Source organism: Oncorhynchus clarkii, unplaced genomic scaffold (genome assembly GCF_045791955.1).
Source record: "Oncorhynchus clarkii lewisi isolate Uvic-CL-2024 unplaced genomic scaffold, UVic_Ocla_1.0 unplaced_contig_5436_pilon_pilon, whole genome shotgun sequence".
Lineage (NCBI taxonomy): Eukaryota > Metazoa > Chordata > Actinopteri > Salmoniformes > Salmonidae > Oncorhynchus > Oncorhynchus clarkii.
Window position 1 is genome coordinate 386363 of NW_027260957.1, and position 13638 is coordinate 400000.

Here is a 13638-nt window from a genome sequence, read left to right on the forward strand (position 1 = left end):
GATATATCACACTAAAGCAGTTGAGTGTGATATATCATACTAAAGCAGTTGAGTGTGATATATCAAACTAAAGCAGTTGAATGTGATATATCAAACTAAAGCAGTTGAGTGTGATATATCACACTAAAGCAGTCGAGTGTGATATATCAAACTAAAGCAGTCGAGTGTGATATATCACACTAAAGCAGTCGAGTGTGATATATCATACTAAAGCAGTTGAGCGTGATATATCAAACTAAAGCAGTTGAGCGTGATATATCAAACTGAAGCAGTTGAGTGTGATATATCAAACTAAAGCAGTTGAGCGTGATATATCATACTACAGCAGTTGAGTGTGATATATCATACTAAAGCAGTTGAGCGTGATATATCAAACTAAAGCAGTTGAGCGTGATATATCATACTACAGCAGTTGAGTGTGATATATCAAACTAAAGCAGTTGAACGTGATATATCGTACTACAGCAGTTGAGTGTGATATATCATACTAAACGATACTGGTGCGATCAAGACGTAGGATACGTCCTACAATTCGTATTATATTGTACGACCGCTATTACATTGGTAAACCAATGTAATACTAATATAATGTAAAGTAACATATCATACTAAATGGAGTGGCATGGCTACGTTTGCTCTGAGACCAGGTTTCAGCGGTCTACACCATGAGACGAGAGCCAGGGATGTAGTGAGACTCTTTCCAGATGTTTGTCTCTCCACAGTTCTCTGTCTTCCTCTTGCACTGGTAACAGCGGCGGTACTGCTCACACTGGTCAATCAGAAGACTGCTCCCAGACCTGTCATAGACATCAGAGATCAACGTCAGAATGTGGTCAATCAGTCAGCAGACTGCTCCCAGACCTGTCATAGACATCAGAGATCAACGTCAGAATGTGGTCAATCAGTCAGCAGACTGCTCCCAGACCTGTCATAGACATCAGAGATCAACGTCAGAATGTGGTCAATCAATCAGCAGACTGCTCCCAGACCTGTCATAGACATCAGAGATCAACGTCAGAATGTGGTCAATCAGTCAGCAGACTGCTCCCAGACCTGTCATAGACATCAGAGATCAACGTCAGAATGTGGTCAATCAGTCAGCAGACTGCTCCCAGACCTGTCATAGACATCAGAGATCAACGTCAGAATGTGGTCAATCAGCAGACTGCTCCCAGACCTGTCATAGACATCAGAGATCAACGTCAGAATGTGGTCAATCAATCAGCAGACTGCTCCCAGACCTGTCATAGACATCAGAGATCAACGTCAGAATGTGGTCAATCAAACAGCAGACTGCTCCCAGACCTGTCATAGACATCAGAGATCAACGTCAGAATGTGATGGTACAGATAGCAGACGTCATTTATCATGACAGTGATCGACTCAATCAGCTGGTCCCAAATCACTACCTTTTTCTCCTTCTTAACCCTAACCCCCGATGCTAGCATGTCTGGAGGGTCTGGATAGGTATAAACAGTGTAGTGGTAGATATGAAGGGTCTGGATAGGTATAAACAGTGTAGTGGTAGATCTGAAGGGTCTGGATAGGTATAAACAGTGTAGTGGTAGATCTGAAGGGTCTGGATAGGTATTAACAGTGTAGTGGTAGATCTGAAGGGTCTGGATAGGTATAAACAGTGTAGTGGTAGATATGAAGGGTCTGGATAGGTATTAACAGTGTAGTGGTAGATCTGAAGGGTCTGGATAGGTATAAACAGTCTAGTGGTAGATCTGAAGGGTCTGGATAGGTATAAACAGTGTAGTGGTAGATATGAAGGGTCTGGATAGGTATAAACAGTGTAGTGGTAGATCTGAAGGGTCTGGATAGGTATAAACAGTGTAGTGGTAGATCTGAAGGGTCTGGATAGGTATAAACAGTGTAGTGGTAGATCTGAAGGGTCTGGATAGGTATAAACAGTGTAGTAGTGTATCTGAAGGGTCTGGATAGGTATAAACAGTGTAGTAGTGTATCTGAAGGGTCTGGATAGGTATAAACAGTGTAGTGGTAGATCTGAAGGGTCTGGATAGGTATAAACAGTGTAGTGGTAGATCTGAAGGGTCTGGATAGGTATTAACAGTGTAGTGGTAGATCTGAAGGGTCTGGATAGGTATTAACAGTGTAGTGGTAGATCTGAAGGGTCTGGATAGGTATAAACAGTGTAGTGGTAGATCTGAAGGGTCTGGATAGGTATAAACAGTGTAGTGGTAGATCTGAAGGGTCTGGATAGGTATAAACAGTGTAGTGGTAGATATGAAGGGTCTGGATAGGTATAAACAGAGTAGTGGTAGATCTGAAGGGTCTGGATAGGTATAAACAGTGTAGTGGTAGATATGAAGGGTCTGGATAGGTATAAACAGTGTAGTGGTAGATCTGAAGGGTCTGGATAGGTATAAACAGTGTAGTGGTGGATCTGAAGGGTCTGGATAGGTATAAACAGTGTAGTGGTAGATCTGAAGGGTCTGGATAGGTATAAACAGTGTAGTGGTAGATCTGAAGGGTCTGGATAGGTATTAACAGTGTAGTGGGAAAGCTTCCATCATATTGTTTCCATCTTACAGATCTGTAAACATAGAAGGGTTAGGGCCAATCCAGGTTGTGATTTGAGTATATTACTTGATGAATTCCTTCTCCTCTCTGTCTCGGTGGCGTTTCAGGTCGGCGCTGCGTCTCCAGGTGTCCTCCAACGAGGCCCTCAGGTTACGCAGCTTCTCAAAGCGGTTGATGTGGTCGTTTATCAGTCTGCCAGGAGAGAGAGGGAGAGGAAAATATAGAAACAGAACATATAGACAAGACATCGCATATAAAATGGCCTTTAACCTTGAACCATTCCATATACCATTTTTTTTCTGCATTCTCATTTTATTCACTCACTTTCTGAATTTCAAGTGGAGAATTTCACCCTCCCCACTCCCCCGTCTCTCCATGACTCCCTCTCGCTCCCCCCCCCCCCCCCCCCCCTGCCTTCCCCCTTCCACTCACTCCTTCCTGTTCCTGTTGAGCATCTCTCTCTCGTTCTTCTGTTTGGTGCTGCGGTTAAGGAGCAGCTCTTTTCTCTTGTTATTAGCCGTGGTCAGCTGTTCCTGGGAGACCTTCTCCGCCCGCTGCCTCTGCTCTGACAGCCCAGCAGGGGTACAGTCCAGCTGGCCAAACACAGGGCCGTCCGAGTCGGGCAGGCGCGCTGGGAGGGCGGAGCCCTGGTATTCCATCTGGTAGATACGTTAATTAAATAACATCCATTAGATTTGTAGAGCATCAAGATCCTCAAATGATTTTTCTACTCAACCTGGGTGAAGATTACAATCACAGAGGAGCTCACAACTACTGGAAACTCATCTGTCATCTAATAGTACTGGAATCTCTCAACTATGACTTCCTGTTCTCAGTTAAAGAAGAGCCATTTGATTGGCAGAGCATGAAGATCACCAGTGTGCTGACATTGTTTTCTACTCAACCGGGACTAAACATAGACACCACAGAGGAGCTGGACTACTTACTGTTCAACCTGGACTAGACATAGACACCACAGAGGAGCTGGACTACTGTTCAACCTGGACTAGACATAGACACCACAGAGGAGCTGGACTACTGTTCAACCTGGACTAGACATAGACACCACAGAGGAGCTGGACTACTGTTCAACCTGGACTAGACATAGACACCACAGAGGAGCTGGACTACTGTTCAACCTGGACTAGACATAGACACCACAGAGGAGCTGGACTACTGTTCAACCTGGACTAGACATAGACACCACAGAGGAGCTGGACTACTGTTCAACCTGGACTAGACATAGACACCACAGAGGAGCTGGACTACTGTTCAACCTGGACTAGACATAGACACCACAGAGGAGCTGGACTACTGTTCAACCTGGACTAGACATAGACACCACAGAGGAGCTGGACTACTGTTCAACCTGGACTAGACAGACACCACAGAGGAGCTGGACTACTGTTCAACCTGGACTAGACAGACACCACAGAGGAGCTGGACTACTGTTCAACCTGGACTAGACATAGACACCACAGAGGAGCTAGACTACTGTTCAACCTGGACTAGACATAGACACCACAGAGGAGCTGGACTACTGTTCAACCTGGACTAGACATAGACACCACAGAGGAGCTAGACTACTGTTCAACCTGGACTAGACATAGACACCACAGAGGAGCTAGACTACTGTTCAACCTGGACTAGACATAGACACCACAGAGGAGCTGGACTACTGTTCAACCTGGACTAGACATAGACACCACAGAGGAGCTAGACTACTGTTCAACCTGGACTAGACATAGACACCACAGAGGAGCTGGACTACTGTTCAACCTGGACTAGCCATAGACACCACAGAGGAGCTGGACTACTGTTCAACCTGGACTAGACATAGACACCACAGAGGAGCTGGACTACTGTTCAACCTGGACTAGACAGACACCACAGAGGAGCTGGACTACTGTTCAACCTGGACTAGACAGACACCACAGAGGAGCTAGACTACTGTTCAACCTGGACTAGACATAGACACCACAGAGGAGCTGGACTACTGTTCAACCTAGACTAGACATAGACACCACAGAGGAGCTAGACTACTGTTCAACCTGGACTAGACATAGACACCACAGAGGAGCTAGACTACTGTTCAACCTAGACTAGACATAGACATCACAGAGGAGCTAGACTACTGTTCAACCTGGACTAGACATAGACACCACAGAGGAGCTAGACTACTGTTCAACCTGGACTAGACATAGACATCACAGAGGACCTGGACTACTGTTCAATTCCCTCATCTACTGCATTTCCTTCCTCAACTGTCCTTCTTTAAGTACTTCATGTCCAACTGTCCTTCTTTACCATGAATTTTTCCTCCTCTTCCTCCCCATTTCTCCTTCCTCTTTCCTTCCCTCTCTATCCCTTCCCTTCTTTTTCTTAAACCTCTCCATCTGTCTCCCCCTCTCCTCTCCTCTCCATAGAGACTTGTCTATATTATGTTTCCTGCCTGCTCTGAGTCGTCTCCTGGTGCTGTCTGTCCCTGGATGGGCGGGAACATCACTCTCCTATCTCCCTTGGCCTTCTGCTTGCCCTTCCCTGTTTCCACCTGTACAACAAGACAGGTGGTCAGGTAAACATCAATCTGTAGTGGTCCCCTCTGCCTTGTTCAGCCTTAACCTGTGCAGCACACCTGGGAGTTCAGTTATTCAATCCACAGCCTTTTTATCAACATAATAAATATCCCTCCACTTCAACCTGCACTTGTGTAACACATGGTGGGAGGCATGTCTTTGGTAGGTCTGGTATGGTAGGTTTGGTTGGGTAGGTTGGTAGGTCTGGCCTGGTAGGAAGGGGCTGGTAGGTATGGTAGGTAGGGTCTGGTAGGTATGGTCTGGTAGGTCTGGTCTGGTAGGGAGGGTCTGGTAGGTCTGGTCTGGTAGGTCTGGTCTGGTAGGTGTGGTCTGGTAGGTCTGATCTGGTAGGTATTGTCTGGTAGGCATGGTCTGGTCTGGTAGGTGTGGTCTGGTAGGTGTGGTCTGGTCTGGTAGGTGTGGTCTGGTAGGTGTGGTCTGGTAGGTGTGGTCTGGTAGGTCTGGTCTCGTAGGTGTGGTCTGGTAGGGAGGGTCTGGTAGGTATGGTCTGGTAGGTATGGTCTGGTAGGTCTGGCCTGGTAGGTATGGTCTGGTAGGTGTGGTCTGGTAGGTGTGGTCTGGTAGATCTGGTCTGGTAGGTCTGGTCTGGTAGGTATGGTCTGGTAGGTATGGTCTGGTAGGTCTGGCCTGGTAGGTATGTTCTGGTAGATATGGTCCTGTCTGGTAGATAGGGTCTGGTAGTCTGATCTGGTAGGTATGGCCTGGTAGGTCTGGTCTGATAGGTATGGTAGGTCTGGTAGGTATGTCCTGGAAGGTATGGTCTGGTAAGGATTGCCTGGTAGGTCTGGTCTGGTAGGTCTGGCCAGGTAGGTAGGGTCTGGTAGGTATGGTCTGGTAGGTATGGTCTGGTAGGTAGGGTCTGGTAGGTATGGTCTGGTAGGTATGTCCTGGTAGGTATGGCCTGGTAGGTATGGTAGGTCTGGTCTGGTAGGTATGGTCTGGTAGGTATGTAGGTCTGGTCTGGTTGGTATGGTCTGTTAGGTATGGTCTGGTAGGTCTGGCCAGGTAGGTATGGTCTGGTAGGTCTGGCCAGGTAGGTATGGCCTGGTAGGTATGGTCTGGTAGGTCTGGTAGGTAAGGTCTGTTAAGTATGATAGGTATGGTCTGGTCTGGTAGGTCTGGTCTGTTAGGTCTGGTCTGGAAGGTATGGTCTGGTAGGTAGGGTCTGGTAGGTAGAGTCTGGTAAGTATGCTATATAATATATGGTAGGACAGACTCTTACCTGTGTATCCAGGGCTTTCTTGTAGCAGCTAGTGTTCTTCTGTCTCAGGTGGAGCTGCTGGGACTTTTGCAAGGCGATTCTGAGACACACAATAGCTATTCACACACTGTCGAAACTGAGCAACAGACTGTACAATGACCACAGCATTCTGTATGTACAGTAGAGACCACAGGCCTGTTGACATGGGTTCATGGCAGCAGGTGCACTTCCTCTTCCACAAACATATTGATGTGGTACCCTACTCCCTTTATAGTGCACTGAAGAGCCCTGGTCAAAACTAAGTAGTGCACTACATAGGGAATCACCTACTCCTGTGCCAGCTGGACCTGTTGTAGCAGGTCGATGAGCTCCTGGTCCTGCTGAGTCTGGCTGACCTGGCCCTTCCTCCACTCCGCCTGGGCCCGCAGATCCCGCATGTAGCCGCGCTGCTTATGGACCCTGGGAGGGGTGAGGGGACGGCCCCTGAAGATGTACGAATCCTGTGGGGAGGGGGGGGGGGGGGGGGGTTCAATATCATCACGACATCATTCATTGATAAGTTTAGACCATTGGCTAAGTGTTGCAATAGTAACTGTGCATAGACCAATGCATGCTGAATGCAGCAACTGAAAAGCTGTGGACCATTTGAACTCTAGAACACTTAAACCCCCTGAAGATCAGTGTGCTGATTGGACAAGGCCAGGGCTCACATGGAAGTGGGAGGAGCGAGCAACCTTCTTCTCCTTCATGGCTTCAGACACTGCCAGGTTGAACGCTGCCACCTTCTGGTTGTTCTCACGTATCTCCAGACGGTCCGCCTAACACACACACACACACACATCACACACACACACACACACACACACACACCACCACATCACAAATACACACACACACCACCACATCACAAATACACACACACACACACACACACCACCACCACAACACAAATACACACACCCCCACACCACATCACAAAGACACACACACCACACCACATATACACACACACAACCACACCACATCACAAATACACACACACACACACCACCACGTCACAAATACACACACACCCCCACACCACATTACAAATACACACACCCCCCCACACACACACCACCACGTCACAAATATACACACACCCCCACACCACATCACAAATACACACACACACAAACACACACACACACACACACACCACATCAAAAATAAACACATACCACCACACCACAAATACACACAGGCTCAGTGTCACCTCGCTACTGAGTTTAATCTGACTACTGAGTTTAATGTGACTACTGAGTTTAATGTGACTACTGAGTTTAATGTAACTACCGAGTTTAATCTGACTACCGAGTTTAATCTGACTACTGAGTTTAATCTGACTACTGAGTTTAATCTGACTACTGAGTTTAATCTGACTACCGAGTTTAATCTGACTACTGAGTTTAATCTGACTACTGAGTTTAGTCTGACTACTGAGTTTAATGTAACTACTGAGTTTAATCTGACTACCGAGTTTAATCTGACTACCGAGTTTAATCTGACTACTGAGTTTAATGTAACTACTGAGTTTAATCTGACTACCGAGTTTAATCTGACTACCGAGTTTAATCTGACTACTGAGTTTAATCTGACTACTGAGTTTAATCTGACTACCGAGTTTAATCTGACTACTGAGTTTAATCTGACTACTGAGTTTAATCTGACTACTGAGTTTAATCTGACTACCGAGTTTAATCTGACTACAGAGTTTAATCTGACTACTGAGTTTAATGTGACTCCAGGACTAAAACAGAATTACTAATGCAGACTCTCCCCCTGGCTTTCAGTCTAGTAGTATTCTGTCTATTCATCACTCCAAGACAAAGAGTAAAAGACAACAGGGAACATGTTCCTCATCTCATCATCAGAGTGGTGTTGGCCTCACCTGCTCCCTCTGTAGGTAGTACTGGTCTCTGCGCTGCTCGTTGAACTGTAACACCTTCTCCTCCTCCTGCTGTTCTGTCAGCCTCTCCTCTGCCAGGTAGTGGGGGATGTTACGCTGGGCCCGCTGCATGCACAGGTAACACAACTCCTATAGGGAAGGATAGGTGATGTTATATACACAGGTAACACAACTCCTATAGGGAAGCATAGGTGATGTTATATATACAGGTAACACAACTCCTATAGGGAAGGGTAGGTGATATTATATATACAGGTAACACAACTCCTATAGGGAAGGATAGGTGATGTTATATACACAGGTAACACAACTCCTATAGGGAAACACACAGTTATTCATTGATTGATACACCTCATACACACCCACAAAGGCAGAGTGTCCGGCACACACACACACACACACACACCTGTCCAGCCCTGTTGTGGTTGACACAGTGCATGTCCAGATGAGAGTCCCCCCTCTTCACCTTCCCCTCCTTCAGAGCAGCGCCCTCCAGTGGTAAGATAGACACTGTGGACCTACAGGACAGCAGGTTGGAAACAGATAGCAGTCCTGGGTTATCTTTCAGCTCAGGGGCTATTCAGCCACAGTCCTGGGTTATCTTTTAGATCAGGGGCTATTCAACCACAGTCCTGGGAGACCAAAATACATCTGGTTATATACCCCAAATGGCACCCTATTCCCATAGTGCACTTCGTTTGACCAAAAGAAGTGCAGTGTGTAGGGAATTGGGTGCCATGTGGGACGAAGGATTGGTTTCCTTTCTTTCCTGTTAATCAAAGAGTGGACTGTCTGGCCAATCAATGATGACCAGCTGTATTTATTTTAATCAGGGAGAAGACTCTCTGGCCAATCAATGTTGACCAGCGGTATTTATTTTAATCAGGGAGAGGACTCTCTGGATAGTCAATAGTGACCAGCAGTACTTTCCACTTTAACTGGTGACAAACACTGAATACAGGCAGTTGCCTACAATGCGTCTCGAATGGCACCCTATTCCCTATATAGTGCACTACTTTTGACCAGGGCCCATGGCACCCTAATCCCTATATAATGCACTGCTTTTGCCCAGAGCCCTATGGGTTTCCTCAGAGTCATACATTAAGAGAGTTGGGCCAGGTTTTATAACGGACACCATGTTAAAACCTCTTAGCGCACGGATCCCGTTACCGGGATCAAAATCGAGAGCGAAGCTGAAGTGCGCCAAATTCCAATTACAAAATCGTAATATTAAACATTCATGAACATACAAGTGTCCTACATCATTTAAAAGCTTAATTTCTTGTTAATCCAGATGCTTTGTCAGATTTCAAAAAGGCCTTACGGCGAAAGCATACAATGTGATTATCTGAGGACAGAGCCCCACACACAAAAGCATTAAAAACATTTTACAAACCAGCAGTTTGCAAAAGTCAGGAATAGCGATAAAATAAATCACTTACTTTTGAAGATCTTCCTCTGTTTGCAATCCCAAGGGTCCCAGCTACACAACAAATGGTTGTTTTGTTCGATAAAGTCCTTCTTTATATCCCAAAAAAGTATGTTTAGTTGGCGTGTTTCATTCAGTAATCCACCCGTTCCACTAGTTCAACATGCATACAAAGGAATCCCAAAAGTTACCAATAAACCTCGTCTAAACAAGTCAAACAACGTTTCTAATCAATCCACAGGTACCCTAATATGTAAATAAACGATCAAATTTAAGACGGAGAATAGTGTGTTCAATCCCGGAGATAAATAATGAAGTTCTCGCCCTCAAGACTACAGTCCAAATGAGAGCCACCTTGAAAAACTACAAATTCTAGCTAATTTTTCAACAAAAAAAGCCTGAAACCCTTTCTAAAGACTGTTGACATCTAGTGGAAGCCAACTGCAATCTGGGAGGATTTCCTTTGATTTTCCCATAAACAAGCATTTGAATGGGCAGTCACCTCAAAAAAAAAAATCTGGATGGATTTTCATCGGGTTTTCGCCTGCAATATCAGTTCTGTTATACTCACAGACATTATTTTAACAGTTTTAGAAACGTTTCTATCCAATGCTACCAATTATATGCATATCCTAGCTTCTGGGCCTGAGTAACAGGCAATTTACTTTGGGCACGTCATTTATCCGAACTTCCGAACACTGCCCCCTAGCCCTAAGAGGTTTCACGCCGTTATTCTCAACATGTAACAATACGTGAGCGCCTGCGACAGTTCCCTGTGAAATGACCCGCTGTAAACAAGCAAAACAGAGCAGCGGATTTAACAGACGTTTTTATTGATCAAAATGTTGGATAATGTGTATCCAAGTCTGTAGTGTGCTGTAGTGTCAACAAACTGCATATCTGCTTTCACATCTTCATAAGTTTACCAAACTAGCATTAATAAACAGCACAATGTGGAAGACTTCAATTATCACTTGGCTCCGGCTGTGCAGGAGAAAGAGACGCTCTCAGACCGTTCAACAGCATTGACCCAACTCTCTCTACTGATATATATATATATATTCAGGGTTTCCTGATGTGTCAAAAGTAGTGCACTATATAGGGAATAGGGTGTCATTTGGGACGCAGGCAGTGTCTGTATGGACAGAGGAAAGTCCAGAGGGGTCTAGTTTCAGAGCCCAGGGCCACAGGACCACTGTGGGGGGTACAGGGCAGACTAAACCTCAGGGCACACTGTCTGAATGATCAGGTGGTGACAGGTGAGGAACTGTCCCACACAGGGAGAGCTGCATCATTCATGGAGCCACTACCCCAGGACAGGACAGTAACAGTGCTTCAAAGCTGGGACTGAGAGACTGAAAAACAGCTTCTATCTCAAGGCCATCAGACTGTTAAACAGCCACCACTAACATTGAGTGGCTGCTGCCAACACACTGACTCAACTCCAGCCACTTTAATAATGGGAATTGATGAGAATTGATGTAAAATATATCACTAGCCACTTTAAACAATGCTACTTAATATAATGTTTACATACCCTACATTATTTATCTCATATGTATACGTATATACTGTACTCTATATCATCTACTGCATCTTTATGTAATACATGTATCATTAGCCACTTTAAACTATGCCACTGTTTACATACTCATCTCAGATGTATATACTGTACTCGATACCATCTACTGTATCTTGCCTATGCTGCTCTGTACCATCACTCATTCATATATCCTTATGTACATATTCTTTATCCCCTTACACTGTGTATAAGACAGTAGTTTTGGAATTGTTAGCTAGATTACTCGTTGGTTATTACTGCATTGTCGGAACTAGAAGCACAAGCATTTCGCTACACTCGCATTAACATCTGCTAACCATGTGTATGTGACAAATAACATTTGATTTGATTTGACACAAGTACCCTCTCACAAGTTCCCTCCTGTGTTACAGTCCTGGATTAACAGGGTTAGAGGAGAGACCAAACAGGGTCTTGTGTCTCTGTCTTGGATTAACAGGGTTAGAGGAGAGACCAACCAGGGTCTTGTGTCTCTGTCCTGGATTAACAGGGTTAGAGGAGAGACCAACCAGGGTCTTGTGTTACAGTCCTGGATTAACAGGCTTAAAGGAGAGACCAACCAGGGTCTTGTGTTACAGTCCTGGAGTAACAGGGTTAGAGGAGAGACCAACCAGGGTCTTGTGTCTCTGTCCTGGATTAACAGGTTTAAAGGAGAGACCAACCAGGGTCAAGCGTCACTCACTATCCTGTGGCAGTGTGTGGGAATGTCCCAAATGGCACCCTATTCCTTATGCAGTGCACTCCCTTTGATCAAAGCCCTATGAAGTAGTGCACTACTTAACATATGGAATATGGTGCCATGTGGGATGCAGCCTGGTCAGTAGGAGATGAGGTTAGCAGTGTTAGCCGACAATAGCTGGGGTTAACAGTGTTAGCCGACAATAGTTGGGGTTAACAGTGTTAGCCGACAATAGCTGGGGTTAACAGTGTTAGCCGACAACAGCTGGGGTTAGCAGTGAGACCGACAATAGCTGGGGTTAACAGTGTTAGCCGACAATAGCTGGGGTTAACAGTGTTAGCCGACAACAGCTGGGGTTAGCAGTGAGACCGACAATAGCTGGGGTTAACAGTGTTAGCCGACAATAGCTGGGGTTAACAGTGTTAGCCGACAATAGCTAGGGTTAGCAGGGAGGCCAGCAATAGCTGGGGTTAACAGTGAGGCCGACAATAGCTGGGGTTAACAGTGAGGCCGACAATAGCTGGGGTTAGCAGTGAGGCAGACAACAGCTGGGGTTAGCAGTGAGGCCGACAATAGCTGGGGTTAGCAGTGAGGCCGACAATAGCTGGGGTTAGCAGTGAGGCCGACAACAGCTGGGGTTAGCAGTGTGGCCGACAATAGCTAGGGTTAGCAGTGAGGCCGACAATAGCTGGGGTTAGCAGTGAGGCCGACAATAGCTGGGGTTAGCAGTGAGGCCGACAACAGCTGGGGTTAGCAGTGAGGCCGACAATAGCTAGGGTTAGCAGTGAGGCCGACAATAGCTGGGGTTAGCAGTGAGGCCGACAATAGCTGGGGTTAGCAGTGTTAGCCGACAATAGCTGGGGTTAGCAGTGAGGCCGACAATAGCAAGGGTTAGCAGGGAGGCCGACAATAGCTAGGGTTAGCAGTGAGGCCAACAATAGCTGGGGTTAGCAGTGAGACCGACAACAGCTGGGGTTAGCAGTGAGGCCGACAATAGCTGGGGTTAGCAGTGAGGCCGACAATAGCTGGGGTTAGCAGTGAGGCCGACAATAGTTGGGGTTAGCAGTGAGGCCGACAATAGCTGGGGTTAGCAGTGAGGCTGACAATAGCTGGGGTTAGCAGTGAGGCCGACAATAGCTGGGGTTAGCAGTGTTAGCCGACAACAGCTGGGGTTAGCAGTGAGGCCGACAGTACCTGTCAGTTTTGGTCTCCGCTGGAGGTCTAGGCTCCAGGTCATCAGTGAGACTGATCCCGTTGACCTTGGCTGGGTGCAGGGTGTGTCTGGATCTGGACTGCGGAGTCCCCAGGGATTCTGGGTAAACATGGTAACATAACTACAGGTGAGAAAGACTCGGCAGATGAAGAGACATACATGTTCTGGGATACGCCCAAGTCTACATAATGTTATATTAGCTTACCTTTCTCTCCAACACTGGGGTTATCAAGGTTAAGTGAGCCCCAACACATATCTCTCACCAGAGACGTTACACCCATTAAAACCCCTCAATCTGATCGAGATATTAACTGAGTTAATCCAAATCAATTGAATATGGTCATCAGTTGAATATGGTCATCAGGTGAATATGGTCATCAGTTGAATATGGTCATCAGTTGAATATGGTCATCAGTTGAATATGGTCATCAGTTGAATATAGTCA

The 13638-nt window shown here is 46.1% G+C and overlaps 1 protein-coding gene across 1 annotated transcript in view; it reads right to left on the reverse strand.

Annotated features, from left to right (window-relative positions):
- Window positions 1-658: 658 nt before the first annotated feature.
- The window catches only part of LOC139402673 (coiled-coil domain-containing protein 81-like), a 19420-nt gene continuing 6440 nt past the window's right edge, over window positions 659-13638 (reverse strand). The window contains exons 6-14 of the mRNA XM_071146569.1: window positions 13175-13292; window positions 8700-8811; window positions 8276-8422; window positions 7056-7163; window positions 6676-6845; window positions 6367-6445; window positions 2980-3206; window positions 2614-2739; window positions 659-797 (exon numbers count right to left, since the gene is read on the reverse strand). Of these exons, the coding sequence (XP_071002670.1) occupies window positions 659-797; window positions 2614-2739; window positions 2980-3206; window positions 6367-6445; window positions 6676-6845; window positions 7056-7163; window positions 8276-8422; window positions 8700-8811; window positions 13175-13292 (1226 nt within the window). The remainder of the gene's footprint in view (window positions 798-2613; window positions 2740-2979; window positions 3207-6366; window positions 6446-6675; window positions 6846-7055; window positions 7164-8275; window positions 8423-8699; window positions 8812-13174; window positions 13293-13638) is intronic.